We start from the raw sequence: 14292 nt of genomic DNA, 5'->3' as shown, positions 1-14292 counted from the left end.
AATGGAGGATTGTTTCATCTCTTTTATCTTTTTCTTTACCTAGTCAGGATTCTCCTGAGGTAGACTAAGCTAGTTTCAAGCTTGACATCTTCCTGTAATGTTAGGACTATAGGGTATACCGTCAAGTTCCTCATAAATATGATTCAAATTCAAATATCACATACTAACACTTTCCACCCAAGATTTCTAATTGGTATTAAGAGCCAATACTACATCCCAATTATCTGGTATCCCTTCTCTTATGGCTGATATAACCATAGTCTTAAATTGAGGTTATCTGGCTCCAAAAATCTAAGTTTTCACACGTGTAAAGTTCTGGATGTACCTGATGCAGGTATACGAGCATGTCAGGAGCACTATTCTAGCTGGCAGAAAGAAGAGAAGAAGGGGAAAGCTCCCCACGCAACAGCGTTGACGACTCTGTTCTTATTAGGGAAGGTACTGAAAAGTACTTGATATGCCTAGGGATTTAGTTCCATGGTAGAACATGCAATCACTAGACCATGAGTTCAGTGCTGAGCTCCAAAATAAAATAAAAGTACTTTTATTTAATATTAAATATCAATTAGCCTTTAAAATTAAGGCTTCTAAACTGGACTTGAAGGGCTTTAACTTATTTTTAATTGTTAAAAAATTTACAAGAAGTTTTACATAATTTGGTTCAGGGTCTTCATCCTCACATGAACATGGGATTACTTACCTCCTGAATTGCAGTCATGACCACATGTTGAACAGATTCTTCCAGGGTCATTATATTTTTAATATGTTCTATAATTTAAAAATATTAAATTTGTAATAAAATCTGTTCTGTACAATTGCTTAATTATTCAATATTCAAAGTGTGAAAATTAAATACCTATAAATGATTTTTCGTGCAAATATACTAATTCACTAATTGCATATTAACAGCAAGATGAAAATATTTTTACCTTAGTATTTAGATTTTTTTGGTCAAAAAAGAAACTTTTTTTTGGTAAAAGAAAATAATATTGCAAGTAATATTAAAACTATTAATAGTAATTATCCAAGTTTTAGATTTAGAAACTTTGGTTGTACTATTTGTACTCCAGGAAGGCTTTCAACGGTACATATGAAGCCTTCTGCAACATCTGGCTGGCATCCACTAATTCTCACAAGATTTTAAAGCTTTCCACAAACATATGCAGTACATAAGGGTGATTCACTCGGGACATGAGGACTGCAATCAAAGAATATCTCATATCTGCATACATAAGTCCATTTCATCTGTATGATCTTCCCTGACCACTGCCCTGAACCCTCAAATTTACCCAATACTTTGGGTTTTACTGATTGTTTTAGAGACTCCTGTTAAGTCCTTTAAATCTTCCTTTCTTTTGATGCTAAGAGTCTAAAAGATTATGGTATGCTTATGATCATGAAATGCTACAAAGGAGAAAGAAAATTAGCTGAAAAATGTACCAAAGACACAATGGTTTCCTTTAATGACTTGGCTGATGAAATGATTCAAGTCTGATGAAATCTACACAAAAAGTAATCATCCCCTTTGAGAAGGACATTATTAATAATTAACCAATTTTCAGAAAAGTACAGAAGTTGTTTATAACCATAAATTTAGAAGGCTCATTTCTTGAGAATTTTTGGTTATCTTTTTCCAATTTTGAGTCCTTTTGCAGCTCTGAGGATGGAATTCAGGGCTCCAAATATGATAAATAAAAGTTCTGCTAATAAACCACATACTCATCCACTAAGATTTTGTTTAGCTCTTCAAACCTAATTTTTAACCCAAATACATTTTGAAAGTTAAGCTATTTCTTTGTATGTACCCCTTATTAAATTAATCACTTACATCTCCAGAAACTAAACTTCCTTTCAAAAAATGAGGATGAGAATATTTAATAATGCTTATGCTAAATAATGAATGAGATAGTGTAGTAAAGTTTTGAGGGTGCAACAAATGATCACCAAGGAAAATTGTAGCTTAAACCTTCAATTATGGCTTATATAAACCATATAATCACAAGAAAATGAAAGAATGCAATACAACAAACTAAATAATGCCAAAATGAAAAAGAATTAAAGTGGAATGTTACATCTGTGAAAATGAATTATGTCTTTAACATTTGGAAACATTAATCATGCAAAAGAATATGTTAAAATAACCAGAAACCAGAATAGAAGAAAAGTATTAGTCAAGAATCAAAGACCCACAACTGTAACAAAAAGGACTAGTTTAAACCTTAATTATTCCTGGTGGATCTGTGATAGCTAGGGACATTTTAACCTGCATGAGTGAAAATTCTTAAGTTTCATAAAATAACACCAACAGATCTTAATGTCCTTTGGAAGCAATACAGAAAGACTGATTACTTGTCCTGGGAAAATGTAGCTACTAAATAGCAGATGCTGGGATAAGAAAGGTTTATGGTGTGTGTGTGTGTGTGTTTGTGTGTGTGTGTGTGTGTGTGTGTGTGTGTGTGTGTGTGTGTGCGCGCGCTTGTGTATGTGCTCTCACCTATTTCATAAAACTACAGATGATTTCATATTAACTTTTCTTGAGCTTGTTCTTATTGAATTTACCTGTCTTGCATCCTTTCTTGAACATGTAGTTTTTATGAAGAACAAACACCAAGGCCCAGGTTTGTATAAAGCACACAGAAGCAGGGTCAAAGCTCCTCCCACCCAAGCTGATCCAAGCTCCCCTTGGGAAGGAGACTGAAGTCTACCCAGTTTATTTTTAAGACCTTTTGTGCTCAGAAGTACATAGATTACTATGCTTACACATACTAGTGTAATGTACTGATTCCATCAATATCACTGTCCATTTCTCAAAAGAAAACAGTAGACAGTTGTGTTTCTAAACAGAGCAGCATACAATATGAAGAAATTTTCTATTATAATTTAGTAACTGAATATTTTATTATGAAAAATATTTACCCAAGAGTCTATCTTATTGACTACATAATATATCCCAAACACCAGTTATTAACTAATTTCAACTAAATATGCTTAATATAGCCACTGACCACCAAAATATAGGACAGCTAAGAGAGCTGCAGCACTCACTGCTACAACTTAGACCTAGTTTATGCAGCGGGATGATTTCAGCTACATCGTAGCAGGAAGACAGCATTCCCCTGTAAATGCCGCACGAGAACCAGCAATGTAGATTATTTCTACAAAGTACCACCTCAAGTGACTAGAGCTCGCTTATTACCTTGTTTCTTCTCACAGTTGACTGCGCATCCTAGAATTAGCTGAAGCAATCTCCCAAGCTCCACAGGATCTGAGCTCTCAGTTATTTGATTTAAATCAGGAATAAGTTCTTCAGAAATCTGCTGCCCCAAAAACTGAAGAATTAAAAAAAATTAGAGTACTCAGTTATGTAGGCTAGAAAGAACATATACTATTATTTAAATAAAAATTAATTCAAAATAACTTCATAAAATAAAGAAATCATGAGTTACTAATACTGACTAAAACCAAGTCAACAGTTGAACAAAGTTTGAGATAGTATGTATCATTTAGATTCACAATATATACTGCCCTTTCACAAAAGAATAACAAATGCAATGGCTTTGACTTTTTGTGGCCTTTTCTCTATTTTCTTGAAACTGATTAAGTTTCTAGGGATACTGGGTGTGTAAAGCACTGAAAATTCTTATAGTATTAAAACTTCCAAGAAACTTTCAAGTTTATTTCTGAAATTTTATATGTAAAAAAAGAAAAAATCCTTACTAACAAAATTAGTTCAAAGGCCACCAATTATTATGCAATAAATTCTATTTATAAAAGTAATCAATTTAGAGTTGGAAAATGAAAGCTATCTTCTTTTCCTTTGGTAACCCAATGTATTTCATCCTCAAACCTCTTCATTTTCACAAGTTTTTTGTGTTCTATAAGTGGCAACATCATTATTATAATTACAAATTGATGATTAAAAACAAGCAGTCAAACTACTGGCATTTTTGTTTAAAATCAGGTGTTCGCTGTACCTCATGATAGTAACTTGTAATTCCATGGAGGACCTTCTTTAGGTTACTAGCCTAAAGTAGAACAAAAAGAGGAAATAAGTACATTTGTTTCAAGTTAATACTGCAAGACATACATAAAGGTGAGAAATAATCACCTTTCCAAGAAAAATAGCCAAACATTATTGAATTCCTCACCAAGAGGAGAGAAAAATGTGTAGTAAACCTAACAACAGAAATTCAAATGACAATGATCAGAACTGACAAGAAATATCAGACTCATTGGTAGAGACTTAAGCACTCCCCCATGTAGCTCAGTGCCACTATTCTTCTATCATGTGGCCCTCCCAACCCCCATCCACTTCTGCATACCTTTATTCTCCAGTTGTCTCCAACATCATCTTTAATTCGGCTTAACCAAGATTCGCTGAACCAAGCTACGTCACTAAAACAAAAATATGAAGGTTAAACTTTAACATGTTTTTATAACATTTTAATTTTAAATTTATTTACAGTTTAAAAGCTATCCTTGGTGAGATTAGCAATGATTTAAATGCATTATTAATTTTTTTTGTAACCCTGGAATATTTAGTTTGGAATTTCCCTTCAAATTAAGCTATTTAGTTATTAAGTTTTACAATTTAACAAGCATTTACCAAGTGCTTAACACTAGACATTCTGCTAGCAGAGGATCTAAAGTACCAATCCCAAAGAAGTACAAAGAAACCCAGGACTTTCAGGTGTCTAGTGTGCATGGAGCGCTAATTCTGTGGGAGGTATTACTTCATTTAAATAGCACGGTAACTTGGCAAAGGATATGTTATCTGCTCCATCTCCCTATTAAGAGAGCAAAGGAGAAGAGCACTGTAACTTGCCTCAAATGCACTGGTACACAGCAAAATGTCAAACACTAAAAAAATTAAAAGACAAAAACCTTAGAAATTAGAAATCATTTCATTAGAAATAAGGTTTTATGTTTAAACTGAAGTTCAAGACAGATAACTGTCATCCAAAAGTGTTATGAATTTAATAAAGTTTTAAACCTGCAACATCTATAACACACATTAAGAGACTATGTTCTAGAACACTTGGCAGTCTGTCTAGGGACTGAGCAAGACCAACATGGAGTTTACTTACTGCTCTTAGAGAAAGAGCCATTAAAGGAAGTAAAGAGCACAAATAACTGAAGGAGAGGCTAGTGAAGAAAAATTCAATCCAATTATTTTCTAATCAAACTAAGTAAAAATCATTATTGTTTCATTCCATCCACGATATGTCGTCAAGATTTTAAGCAGCTAACTTGAAGGAATAATTTTATTTCTACTTACTAAAAACAATTACATTGCCTCTGATTAATGCTACAAACTATTCTGGAATAAAGTCTGTCAGAAGAATTCAAGGTACTGAATTTCTAGTGTCACAACTGAATCAAAGCACTAGTGTTGGAGTCAGACTAAAGTAATACCAATCCCAGCTTCACTGCTTGGCTTCCAAAAGAACTGTAAGCTCTTTAGAACCTCAGTTCTATGGATACACTAGACATAAAAACAATGCCCAGTTTATAAAGAAGAAGGAGTGTGAAGACGGCTCAGTGCATAAGTGTGTGTGTGTGAGTTCAGACCTGCAGCTCCCATTTAAAAGGTGAGTACGTCTTCATTCCCAGTACTGGGGCAAGAAGAGGGTAAAGACATGCAGGTCCTGGGAACTCATTGCCAACCAGCCTAGTCAGAATGGTCAGCTCAACGTCACGGACTGGCCTGTTTCACAAAATAAGGCAGAGACTGACCGAGGAAAATATCCAACACCAATCTCTGGACTCCGTAAGCATACAAATGGACACAAATAACCCATGTAAGGGGACTTCTCACCCTATGACAGTATATTTAGTAAATAGTAAGATACCAGCTATCATGGTTTATCATTTAACTACCCAAATACCATCAAAATGAAAAAGATATGATTACTAAAACCGGAATATTTCAATATTTCACTCCTCTTTGCAAGATATCCAGCCAAAAACAATAAAAATAAACATACATGAACATAAATAGTTGGTCAAGTGACAAAGCTAAGCCTTTCTTCTGGGAAAGTGGAATGCATTATTGGTTGTAGTATACAGAACCACATTTACCAAAAATGAACTCTGTACCTAAAATTTTAACCTTATTAGAAAATAAATGAATTGATTCTTCACAGAATCAATCAAGTAGGAAGAGATCATACTGACTTAGAATGGGTCCATTAAGACTAGTGCCCTTAAATTGGAACAGACATAGGCATAAACACAGGAAAGCCAAACTGAGGCACAGGGTCTAGAAATGCTCAAGACCACCAGAGCCTGGAAAAGGAAAGGAAGATCCTCTCCCTGAAGCTTTGGAATGAGAAAAGCCCATCCGACACCTGGATTTAGTCTTCTAACTACAAGAACTATGTAAGAAAATAAAGTTATGTTGGGTTAACCTACATAGCCTGTGGCACTCTTACAGCAGACCTAGAAAACTAAGTTAGGGGTTTATTTTTCCCCAAGTTTTTCTTTTCATAACTGAACTACCTACATGTATTTTTTAAAAAATCACATATTACAATCTAAGCTAAAGACAAGGAACTACAGAGGCCATTACTAAGTGCATTCCCAAGATCTCATAGCTTAGACAACTGTTTAAGTTCTTACCATGTTGGCTCCCAAACCCCGTGGGAAAGAGAGCGGATCACCAAGAAGTGTGTGCAATCCTGGGGCTGCAAGGCAGGAGGGATGGCCACTTCTGTCCACCTTTGCCCACATCCTTGGCCAAAAAGGAAACTGTATAGTGCCTCTGGGCGCAGGAAGATTGCAGCAGTCAATCTGCAGCAGACCTGCGGTCCAGACTGCGCCCATATCTGAAAGGACCCGGGCAAACAGCTCCCTGCACCCAAATCCCAGGGGAGGGAGAGCGAGACCTTCAAAGGGGAAGACACTCCTGGGAAACCAGAGGAGACTACACTCTGCTCACATTTCTGACTCTAGAGGAAAACACCTAGCGCCATCTGGGTCCCCTGTGCACAGGGACCCAGTAGATGTAGAAGCAGGCCCTTCTAGTTCCCGCCCACAGGGAAAGCTGAAAGCCAGCCCCAAGGAGTGATTTCAGGCCCAAGACAGAGGTAAGACCAACTTTTCTACTCCAAGTGACCTACCTGGTGGACTCAGGAGACACAAAGGAAAAATTCCTCTGGGACCAGACACTTTCGGTTTCCAGCTGGTGAACCTTGCTGTTCCTGGCCCACAGCTCCCTGCTCCCAAACCCCTCAGGAGAGAGAGTAGATCGCCCAGAAGTGTGGGCAATCCTGAGACTGCAGGGCAGGAGAGACTAACACTTCTGCCCACCTTTGCCTACATCCTTGGCCCAAGAGGAAACTATAGTGCTTCTGGGCTCGGGAAGATAGCAGCAGTCAAGCTGCATATGAGCCCTACTGTCCAGACTGTGCCTGAATCTGAAAGGATCCTGTCAAACAGCTCCCTGCACCCAAATCCCAGGGGAGGGAGAGCTAGACCTTCAGAGGGGAAGACACTCCTGGGAAACCAGAGGAGACTACACTCTACCCACATTTCTGACTCTAGAGGAAAATACCTAGCGCCATCTGGGCACCCTTGTGCATAGGGACCTAGGAGAAATAGGGGCAGGCCCTTCTGGTTCCCGCCCACAGGGACAGCTGAAAGCCAGTGGACAGGAAAGACTAAACATCTGAGAGCAGAACACTCTGTTACCATAACTAGCTGAATGAAAACAGGGAAACAGGTCTACAACACTCCTGACACAGGCCTCTGGGAAGGTCAAGCCACTGTCAGAAATAGCAAAACAAGTAAAACCAGAGACAACCTGATGGCAAGAGGCAAGCGCAGGAACCCAAGTAACAGAAACCAAGACTACATGGCATCATCAGAGCCCAATTCTCCCACAAAAGCAAACACTGAATATCCAAACACACCAGAAAAGCAAGATCAGGATTTCAAATCACATTTGATCATGATGATAGAGGACTTTAAGACACAAAGAACTCCCTTAAAGAAATGCAGGAAAACACAAGCAAACATGTAGAAGCCCTTAGAGAGGAAACACAAAAATCCCAGAAAGAATTACAGGAAAACACAATCAAACAAGTGAAGGAATTCAAAATGGAAATAGAAACAATAAAGAAAGCACAATGGGAGAAAACCCCGGATATAGAAAAACAAAGCAAGAGAAAAGGAGTCGTAGATACACGCATCATCAACAGAAAACAAGAGAGAAAAGAGAGAATCTCAGGAGCAGAAGGTTCCATAGAAATCATCGACACAACTGCCAAAGATAATATAAAATGGAAAAAGCTACTGGCCCAAAACATACAGGAAATCCAGAAAAAATGAGAAGATCAAACCTAAGGATAATAGGTATAAAAGAGAGTGAAGACTCCCAGCTCAAAGGACCAGTAAATATCTTCAACAAAATCATAGAAGAAAACCTCCTTAACCTAAAGAAAGAGATGCCCATAAACATACAAAAAGCCTACAGAATTCCAAATAGATAGGAGCAGAAAACAAACTCCTCCCATCACATAATAGTCAAAACACCAAATGCACAAAACAAAGAATATTAAAAGCAGTAAGGGAAAAGGGTAAAGTAACACATAAAGGCAGACCTATTAGAATCACACCAGACTTCTCACCAGAGACTATGAAAGCCAGAAGATCCTGGACAGATGTCACACAGACCCTAAGAGAACACAAATGCCTGCCCAGGTTACTGTATCCAGCAAAACTCTTAATTAAAGTAGATTGAAACCAAGATATTCCATGACAAAACCAAAATTACACATTATCTTTCTACAAATCCAGCCCTACAAAGGATAATAAATGGTAAAGCCCAACACAAGGAGGCAAGCTAGACCCTAGAAAAAGCAAGAAACTAATCGTTTTTCAACAAAACAAAGAGAAGACAAGCACACAAACATAATCTCACCTTCAAATACAAAGATAACAGGAAGCAACAATCACTATTACTTAATATCTCTGAACATCAATGGACTCAATTCCCCAATAAAAAGACACAAATTAACAAACTGTAATGAGGACCCAGCATTTTGCTGCCTACAGGAAACACACCTCAAAAACAAAGACAGAAACTACCTCGGAATAAAAGGCCGGAAAACAACTTTCCAAGCAAATGGTCTGTAGAAGTAAGCTGGAGTAGCCATTCTAATATCGAATAAAATGGATTTTCAAAGTCATCAAATAAGATAAGGAAGGTCACTTCACATTCATCAAAGGAAAAATCCACCAAGATACACTCTCAAACCGAAATATCTATGCCCCAAATACAAGAGCACCTACATACATAAAAGAAACCTTACCAAGCTCAAAGCACACATTGCACCTCACACAATAATAGTAGGAGATTTCAACATCTCACTCTCATCAATGGACAGATCATGGGAACAGAAATTAAGCAGAGACATAGACAGACTACCAGAAGTTATGAACCAAATGGACTTAACAGATATTTATAGAACATTCTATCTTAAAACAAAAGGATATACCTTCTCCTCACCACTTCATGGTACTTTCTCCAAAATTGACCATATAATGGTATACAAAACAGGCCTCAAAAGATACAGAAAGATAGAAATAATCCCATGTGTCCTATCAGACCACCACGGGCTAAAGCTGGACTTCAATACCAATAGGGAAAGAATGCCCACATATACATGGAAGTTCAACAATGCCCTACTCAATGATAACCTGGTCAAGGAAGAAATAAAGAAAGAAATTAAAGACTTCTAGGAAGTTATTGAAAATCTTCATTTTGGTACAACATACCAAAACTTATGGGACACAATGAAAGCTGTGCTAAGAGGAAAACTCATAGCTCTGAGTGCCTGCAGAAAGAAACAGGAGAGAGCATATATCAGTAGCCTGACAGCACACCTAAAATCTCTAGAACAAAAAGAAGCAAATACACCCAGGAGGAGTAGAAGGCAGGAAATAAACTCAGAGCTGAAATCAACCAAGTAGAAACAAAAAAGACTAAACAAAGAATCAACAGAACCAAAAGCTTGTTCTTTGAGAAAAATCAACAAGATAGATATACCCTTAGCCAGACTAACCAGAGGACACAGAGAGTGTGTCCAAATTGACAAAATCAGAAATGAAAAGGGAGACAGAACAACAGAATCAGAGGAAATTTAAAAAATCATCAGATTCTACTACAAAAGCCTATCTTCAGCAAAACTTGAAAATCTGGAGGAAATGGACAATTTCCTTGACAGATGCCAGGTACCGAAGTTAAATCAGGAACACATAAACCAATTAAACAACCCCATAACTCCTAAGGAAATAGAAACAGTCATTAAAGGCCTCCCAACCAAAAAGAGCCCAGGTCCAGACGGGTTTAGTGCAGAATTCTATCAGACCTTCATAGAAGACCTGATACCAATACTATCCAAACTATTCCACAAAATTGAAACAGATGGAGCACTATCAAATTCCTTCTATGAAGCCACAATTACTCTTATACCTAAACCACACAAAGACCCAACAAAGAAAGAGAACTTCAGACCAATTTCCCTTATGAATATCGACACAAAAATACTCAATAAAATTCTTGCAAACCGAATCTAAGAACACATCAAAACAATCATACATAATGATCAAGTGGGCTTTATCCCAGGCATGCAGGCATGGTTTAGTATTCAGAAAACCATCAACGTAATCCACTATATAAACAAACTGAAAAATAAAAACCACATGATCATTTCATTAGATGCTGAGAAAGCATTTGACAAAATTCCACACCCCTGCATGAAAAAAGTCCTGGAAAGAATAGGAATTCAAGGCCCATACCTAAACATAGTAAAAGCTATATTCAGCAAACCAGTAGCTAACATTAAACTAAATGGAGAGAAACTTGAAGCAATCCCACTAAAATCAGGGACTAGAAAAGGTTGCCCACTATCTCCCTACTTATTCAATATAGTTCTCCAAGTCCTAGTCAGAGCAATCAGACAACAAAAGGAGATCAAAGGGATACAGATTGGAAAGGAAGAAGTCAAAATATCACTATTTGCAGATGATATGATAGTATACTTAAGTGATCCCAAAAGTTCCACCAGCGAACTAGTAAACCTGATAAACAATTTCAGCAAAGTGGCTGGGTATAAAATTAACTCAAATCAGTAGCCTTCCTCTACACAAAAGAGAAACAACCTGAAAAAGAAATTAGGCAAATGACACCCTATATAATAGTCCCAAACAATGTAAAATACCTCAGTGTGACCTTAACCAAGCAAGTGAAAGATCAGTATGATAAGAACTTCAAGCCTCTGAAGAAAGAAGCTGAAGATCTTAGAAGATGGAAAGATCTCCCATGCTCATGGATTGGCAGGATTAATACAGTAAAAATGACCATTTTACCAAAATCGATCTACAGATTCAATGCAATCCCCATCAAAATTCCAATCCAATTCTTCAGAGAGTTAGACAGAACAATTTGCAAATTCATCTGGAATAACAAAAAAACAAGGATAGCTAAAACTATCCTCAACAATAAAAGGACTTCTGGGGGAATAACTATCCCTGAACTCAAGCAGTATTACTGAGCAATAGTGATAGAAAACTGTATGGTATTGGTAAAAACAGGCAGATAGACAAGTGGAATAGAATTGAAGACCCAGAAATGAACCCACACACCTATGGGCACTTGATTTTTTACAAAGGAGCCAAAACCATCCAATGGAAAAAAGATAGCATTTTCAGCAAATGGGGCTGGTTGAACTGGAGGTCAGCATGTAGAAGAATGCAGATCGATCCATGCTTATCACCCTGTACAAAGCTTAAATCCAAGTGGATCAAGGACCTCCACATCAAACCAGATACACTCAAACTAATAGAAGAAAAAGTGGGGAAGAATCTCGAACACATGGGCCCTGGAGAAAATTTCCTGAACAAAACACCAATGGCTTATGCACTAAGATCAAGAATCAACAAATGGGATCTCATAAAGCTACAAAGCTCCTGTAAGGCAAAGGACAACTGTCGTTAGGACAAAACAGCAACAGATTGGGAAAAGATCTTTACCAATCCTACAACTAATAGAGGGCTTATATCCAAAATATACAAAGAACTCAAGAAGTTAGACTGTAGAGAGACAAATAACCCTATTAAAAATGGGGTTCAGCAACAATGCCAAGCAACTAGAGCTTCCAGGGACTAAGCCACTACCTAAAGACTATACATGTACTGACCCTGGACTCTGACCTCATAGGTAGCAATGAATATCCTAGTAAGATCACCAGTGGAAGGGGAAGCCCTGGGTCCTGCTAAGACTGAACCCCCAGTGAACGTGATTGTTGGGGGGAGGGCGGCAATGGGGTGAGGATGGGGAGGGGAACACCCATAAAGAAGGGGAGGGGGAGGGGTTAGGGACATCTTGGCCTGGAAACTAGGAAAGGGAATAACATTTAAAATGTAAATAAGAAATACCCAATTTAATAAAGCTGAAAAAAAAAGATCCTACCAATAGATGTGTACGTGCCTCGGATAAGCAAAAGTGATTTTCGAAATGCCGCCTTTTCTTTAAAAAGCAGAATTTATCTTCTCACATTTATTATCAACTTTTATGTGATCTGATATGAATCACCAGTAAAAGTTATTATGCTACCAAATACAGTGCTTTTAAACAAAGAAATAAAATGAAATTACCTTTTTTATTAGGATTATAATACTTTGATCCCCCCAAATGTATTCTTGGAAGTCTTACTGCCCCAAATATAAACTTCTAGAAAAGGGGTTAAAAACAAAATAACAAAATAAAGATTCAAGATGACAAGGTGGCTAAAACACCAAATAGTAAGTACATTAAAACAGGCAAATGGAGTAAGTGAGCGTTGGTGGAAACAGGATTGGACATACTTTGGGTCACTGGTCGCTTGTTTATTATAGCTAACCTATTTTATTTTTCCTGCAAAATAGCAGGTATTAGAAGACATTTACACACACACACACACACACACACACACACACACACACACACAGAGAGAGAGAGAGAGAGAGAGAGAGAGAGAGAGAGAGAGAGAGAGAGAGATGGGGGGAGCAAGAGAGGAGAGAGAGAGACAGAGTAAAAATGTGACCATGGTGGTGGGGAGGAGCTGTTGATGAAGATACCAGATATTGCTTAGACAAAATGCACTTGGTACTAATCCTAATGCTGGCTAATCTAGGGGATCAAACAGTCATACATGACAAACCAAGGTAAGATCCTACACCATAAAGCCATTAAAGCTTATCAATACAAACAGAAATGATGTCTTTGGCAAAGTTTGTGTTTCATGTCTATAACTCTTGTAGTCTAGAAAAGGAAGCAGGAGGACAGCTCTAAGTTTGAGGGCAGCCTGGACTATAGAGTAAATTCCAGATCAGTCTAAATTAGAGTGAAACCATGTTAAAAGAAAGAGATGAGGGGGAGAGGAACAGAACAGAACAGAACAGGCTGGGTTCAGGGGTGCATATGCAGACAGCACTGGTGAGTAAGTGAACAGATATTGACAGATGCTTTACATTCATACACACAAAAAGTATCCCAATGGAAGCAGCAAAATACATATTCATAATCAAGCATGATGGTGTCCTCAAATCAAGAAGTACCGTGTTGAGATTGCATGGTTTTAGTCAGGTAGTTTTAAAATAAGATATAAATAAAACATTAAAAATATTTTAAGAAAGTTGGGAAGAGCTCTGCACCCAAATCCCGTGGGAGGGAGAGCTAAACCTTCAGAGAGGCAGACAAGCCTGGGAAACCAGAAGAGACTGCTCCCTGCACACACATCTCGGACGCCAGAGGAAAAAGCCAAAGACCATCTGGAACCCTGGTACACTGAAGCTCCCGGAAGGGGCGGCACAGGTCTTCCTGGTTGCTGCCGCTGCAGAGAGCCCCTGGGCAGCACCCCACGAGCGAACCGGAGCCTCGGGACCACAGGTAAGACCAAATTTTCTGCTGCAAGAAAGCTGCCTGGTGAGCTTGGGACACGGAAGCAGAATTTCTCTAGGAGGCATGGTCTGTGTTTACCGGAAGTCCCACACCCGCGGATCCCGGCCCGCAGCAGCTCTCTGCTCCCAGACCCGGTGAGAGAGAGACCCAACCGCCTGGTCAGGTGGGCACTCCTGAGGCTGCAGAGCGGAAGAGACCACCAACACTGCTCACCCCTGCCCACATCCCTGGCCCAAGAGGAAACTGTATAAGGCCTCTGGGCTCCCGTGGGGGAGGGCCCAGGAGCGGCAGGACTTCTGCGCCTGAGACACCGCCGGAACCTGAAAGAAACAGACCGGATAAACAGT

The 14292-nt window shown here is 38.4% G+C and overlaps 1 protein-coding gene across 5 annotated transcripts in view; it reads right to left on the bottom strand.

Moving 5' to 3' along the window:
• Hook1 (hook microtubule-tethering protein 1) overlaps nucleotides 1–14292 on the bottom strand; it is a 63248-nt gene that overhangs the window by 27515 nt on the left and 21441 nt on the right. For all 5 annotated transcript variants that reach the window (XR_015619714.1, XR_015619715.1, NM_001107946.1 and 2 more), the window contains 4 exon segments: nucleotides 4323–4395; nucleotides 3975–4025; nucleotides 3197–3329; nucleotides 701–768 (listed from right to left, as the gene is read on the bottom strand). Coding sequence is in view for 3 of the 5 variants with exons in the window: in NM_001107946.1 (NP_001101416.1) it covers nucleotides 701–768; nucleotides 3197–3329; nucleotides 3975–4025; nucleotides 4323–4395 (325 nt within the window). In the remaining 2 variants the exon portion in view is untranslated.

This window comes from Rattus norvegicus, chromosome 5 (genome assembly GCF_021556685.1).
Source record: "Rattus norvegicus strain SHRSP/BbbUtx chromosome 5, alternate assembly SHRSP_T2T, whole genome shotgun sequence".
In the NCBI taxonomy this organism is placed as follows: Eukaryota; Metazoa; Chordata; class Mammalia; order Rodentia; family Muridae; genus Rattus; species Rattus norvegicus.
Note: the sequence above shows the minus strand (reverse complement) of the source record. Positions and strands in the feature narration are given on the sequence as shown.